This window comes from Nannospalax galili, unplaced genomic scaffold, assembly GCF_000622305.1.
Source record: "Nannospalax galili isolate Female #2095 unplaced genomic scaffold, S.galili_v1.0 scaffold610, whole genome shotgun sequence".
Classification (NCBI taxonomy): Eukaryota; Metazoa; Chordata; class Mammalia; order Rodentia; family Spalacidae; genus Nannospalax; species Nannospalax galili.
Window position 1 is genome coordinate 457,958 of NW_008329141.1, and position 4,260 is coordinate 462,217.

General features: G+C 44.0%; 1 protein-coding gene across 1 annotated transcript in view; it reads right to left on the bottom strand.

Annotated features, from left to right (window-relative positions):
- LOC103734384 (aldehyde oxidase 3-like) overlaps positions 1–4,260 on the bottom strand; it is a 104,714-nt gene that overhangs the window by 40,598 nt on the left and 59,856 nt on the right. Inside the window, 1 exon segment of the mRNA XM_029563514.1 lies at positions 3,368–3,454. Within this exon segment, the coding sequence (XP_029419374.1) occupies positions 3,368–3,454 (87 nt within the window).

Below are 4,260 nucleotides of genomic sequence, written 5' to 3' on the forward strand. Positions count from 1 at the left end.
TTGGGTATAGCCATTTCTTTCTTCAGCTCTTTGTATTGCTTCAAGAACTCTCTGAAGGGCTGGTTTTGTGGACATGAATTCTTTTAGCCTATTTATGTAACAGAAGATTTTTATTTCCCCTTCAACTATAATAGACATTTTGGCTAGATAAGGTAATCTGGGTTGGCATCTGCCACGGTCTCTGAACCCCTTCATCTGGAGCAGAGGAACAAGAGTCTTTCTTCAGCTCTTTGTATTGCTTCAAGAACTCTCTGAAGGGCTGGTTTTGTGGACATGAATTCTTTTAGCCTATTTATGTAACAGAAGATTTTTATTTCCCCTTCAACTATAATAGACATTTTGGCTAGATAAGGTAATCTGGGTTGGCATCTGCCACGGTCTCTGAACCCCTTCATCTGGAGCAGAGGAACAAGAGGCCGCAGCGATGGGGGTCGAGGAGGGGTAAGTGCGCTGTCTGCCCGTTTTGCCAGCCCTTCTCTCCAAGGACAATCAGACGCGACAGGGAGTAGTTTTAAGCTGGAACTCATTTATTGTTAAGGCTGAACAATATTTAAAGGCAACAACCATAAGCATAGCAAAGGCAGGGAGGCTGCCATCCAATCAGCTCAGAGGTCACGTATTAGCACGCAGGCCCTTCTCATAGCATAACATAGTGTTCATGAGGTGGTCACACGTCCTTCACTGGCTAAACTTTAATCAGTACTACTTTCTCTTTTTGTCGCGTGCCAAGATGGTCACCTGGGTCCACCTTCACCTAAGCTGCTTGGTGCCATCTTGTTACCATGCCTCCACAGGCATCTGTGGTCATTTAGAACTGGGAATACTTTGGTCCAGGCTCTTCTGGCTTTTATAGTTTGCACCGAATAGTCAGCTGTAATTCTGATGGGTTGTCCTTTATATGTGACTTTTTTTTTTTTTTTTTTACAGCTTCCAGTATTCTCTCTGTTCTGTATGTTTAGTGTTTTCACTATGGTGTGCTGTGGTGTGCTTCTTTTCTGGTCCTGTCTATTTGGTGTTCTATATGCTTCATCTATTTGTATGGGCATGTCTTTAATTTTGGGAAATTTTCTTCTACAATCCTGTTGAAGATCTAGTCCATATCATTATTATAAGATTCTTCTCTTTTGCCTATGATTTGTAAGTTTGGTCTTTATGCTGTTGCACAATTCCTCCACATTCCATTCTTGTGTTTTCATAAATTTTTCATGATCTTTGCTTGAGTGGTCTAATTCATCCACTTTATCTTCCAGTCTTGATATTTTGTTTTCCATTTCATTCATCCTATTGGTGAGGCTTTCTCCTGTTGTTTCTAATTAGCTTATTGAGAGTTTCACTTCCTTCTTCATTTCAGCCTGATTATTCTTCAGTATTTCTAACTCTTTTCTGATTTCATTCAACAGTTTATCCCCATCTTCTTTTAGTTCTTTGATTTCTTTGTATGTTCTTTAAATTCACTGAATTCCTTTTTCATGTTTATAATTGTTCTTTTGAATTCCATACCCTGTGTTATCTCTAGGGTGTTCTTATTGTATTCTTCTACAGGACTGTTGGTACTTGGTGGGGATATAGTATTTGGATTTTTCATATTATTATTTTTTCACTGTGACTTTGACATGTGGATTTCTTTCATAGTTTCTGATTCCTGTGTGATACTCAGGCCTTCGTTTGTTGAGTTTAGGTCTGCTTCTTTTTGTAAACTTTATATGCCTTTGTGGTTTACTTGTTGGGCATGAAAAGCTGGTTGGTCTAGCCTTCAGGTTCTCTCTTTTGATTTTATTTTGGAGGGGCCAAATTGATTTCATCTTCCTGCTCAGGAGTTCCCACAAAGGCCCAATTCAGATGAGGATCAGATGCTCTCAGGCTTTTTCCTAAGGACTGGATCCCTCCAGGAAAGATGCTGGCCCCAGGAAGCTGGGGGGCTGGGCCACCCAGAGATGAAAAGGGAGGTGGGGATGGGAAGAGGCCCTGAGGGCTCCCAGGGACTACAAGGAGGAATTGGATTGGTCTGGAGGCGAAGGATCAGGAAGCAGTGGGGAGTCTGGGCCAAGAGGTCAGTCCAGAGGTCTGGGGTGCCAAGACAAGAAATTGGTCAGTGCCCTTGCTAGGAGGAGAGATGGGGTCAGGGAGCTGGGAGGGTGAATGAAGTTGAGGGAGTCAAGGCGCACTGGGCACTGCCAAACTTACCCAGGAAAGCTCTCTTTTAGGTTTTGTAAGTCACCTAGAAATGAGTTAAAGTATGTGGTCAATGTGTGTAGGCTACAAGAAAATGCTGTGTCATTTTACACAAGGGACTTGACCACATGCAGGTTTTGGTGTCTGTTAGGGAACCAGTCTTCTCTGGCTACCAAGGGACAGCTGTGTTTTGGTACTGATGGCATAGAATGACTGTCCCAAGTCACTGAATCTGATTCTAAGTTGGAAAAAGAATGGTAAGAACAGCTCTAATAGATGGGGACAGTCATGCCCCCATATGTTCATGTTTTATAGAATAGGGCACAGCAGCTATGCTGAAACTTGGGATACACCTCTTCCTTCTTCTCTGGAGAAACAAATTTAATTTTTATGAATTAAGAACAAGTAATGAAACCATGTATGGTTGGGTAATGAGATTCCATCTATATGGAGTGGGCTGTGGACACAGTGTCAGGCTCACAGGGAAACAAAGGCCATGATGAGATGAACAAGTAGAGAAAAATAAGCTGGGGTGCTTTTGGAATTGGCAGAAATATTTAGAGCAGGGAAAAATGTCAAAATAGCTAGTGAACTCCTCGTATCTATCATCAAGGGATTAGACCATAAGTGATGGATGTGGGAAGGGCTCCATGTGTATTTTGGATCATGAGATGCTACAGAGGCTACTGGGCCTGGATGAGAGTCTAGGTGGGGCTGAGGCTCTGAGCAGGAGAGGAGGGGCTGGGAAGTGTGGAACAAACCCAAAGCCCCACCCTCCTTTGAGAAGACAATTGTGTTAGTATCCTTCCCTGACAGTGCCCCCTCTCAGTCCCAGCCTTTCCACAGGAGAGGATGTGGAAAGAAGGAGGAATGTGAAGACAGCTCTGTGCTGGGCAAGTTCTCTCCTGGGCAACCTGAGATATTCATCAAAGGGGCACACCCAGACAGAGCACAGTGAATGGAAAGTGAGCTTTTGGGCACTCTCCTGAACAGCTCCTGGATACCTCACCCAGAGGGTGATAGAGATCTGGAAGCCTCCTGAGTCATTGTTGCTCACAGTTGACAGTCTGTGCCAAGTGACTGTGGGTCAGTGGACACAATAGACCTTCTAAGTCAATACTGTAAGACATCAAGCTTACATTGAATCCATCATCCCTGAGAGCTGGAACCCCAGGTTTTCTTGTAAGTCACATACCAGTTCAGAATCATCTGGTGTGCAGCCTCCATTGATGTAAAATTCGATGTCTGCTGCCTCTATTTTCCCATTGTTCATAAAGCCAATCTGTGAATGGTAAGCAATATTTGCCTCTGTGAGTATGTGAGCTGCAAATACTATTTCCTGAGCATTTGAACAGTACAAATGGAAGTGCTGTCAAAGCTGGAGAGAGTGTTGGCTGAGGACTGGGCTTGCCTGTGTTTAAACTTGGCCTCTACCATTTGCTTCATGTTGCCCCCCCCCCCGTGCCTCAGGCATAGACAACAGGGACAAAACTGTAAAACTGTCACCCTACCCAAGGCTTCATGTGTGCTACCATCACCTGGAAGGCTTGGGTCCCACCTTGGAGTGTCTGATTCAATAGACCTAGACCTGAGAATTTCTATTTCTAAACAAATATTCAGGTGATGCTGTAGCTACTGGTCCAGGGGTCACACTGACTAGTACTAACCTAACCTATGGGTGGATTACACCTACAATCCCAGCTCTCAGGAGGCTGAGACAGGAGGATCACTGTGAATTCGAAGCTAGCCAGGACTCCAGAATGAGACCCTGTCTTGAAAACCCAGGAGTGGGGGCTGGAGAGATGGCTCAGTGGTTAAGAGCACTGACTGCTCTTCCAGAGGATCTGGGTTCACTTTTCAGTACCCACATAGTGGCTAATAACCATCCTAACTCCAGTTCCAGGAAATCCAATGCACTCTTCTGGTGTCCATGGGCATTGTACAACATGGGTGCTCTTATATACATGCAGGCAAAACACTTGTACACATAAAATGAAAATTAAATAATTAAAAAAATGAAGAGTGAGGGGAGGAGACACACATACAGAGAGAGAAAGAGAGAGAGAGAGAGAGAGAGAGAGAGAGAGA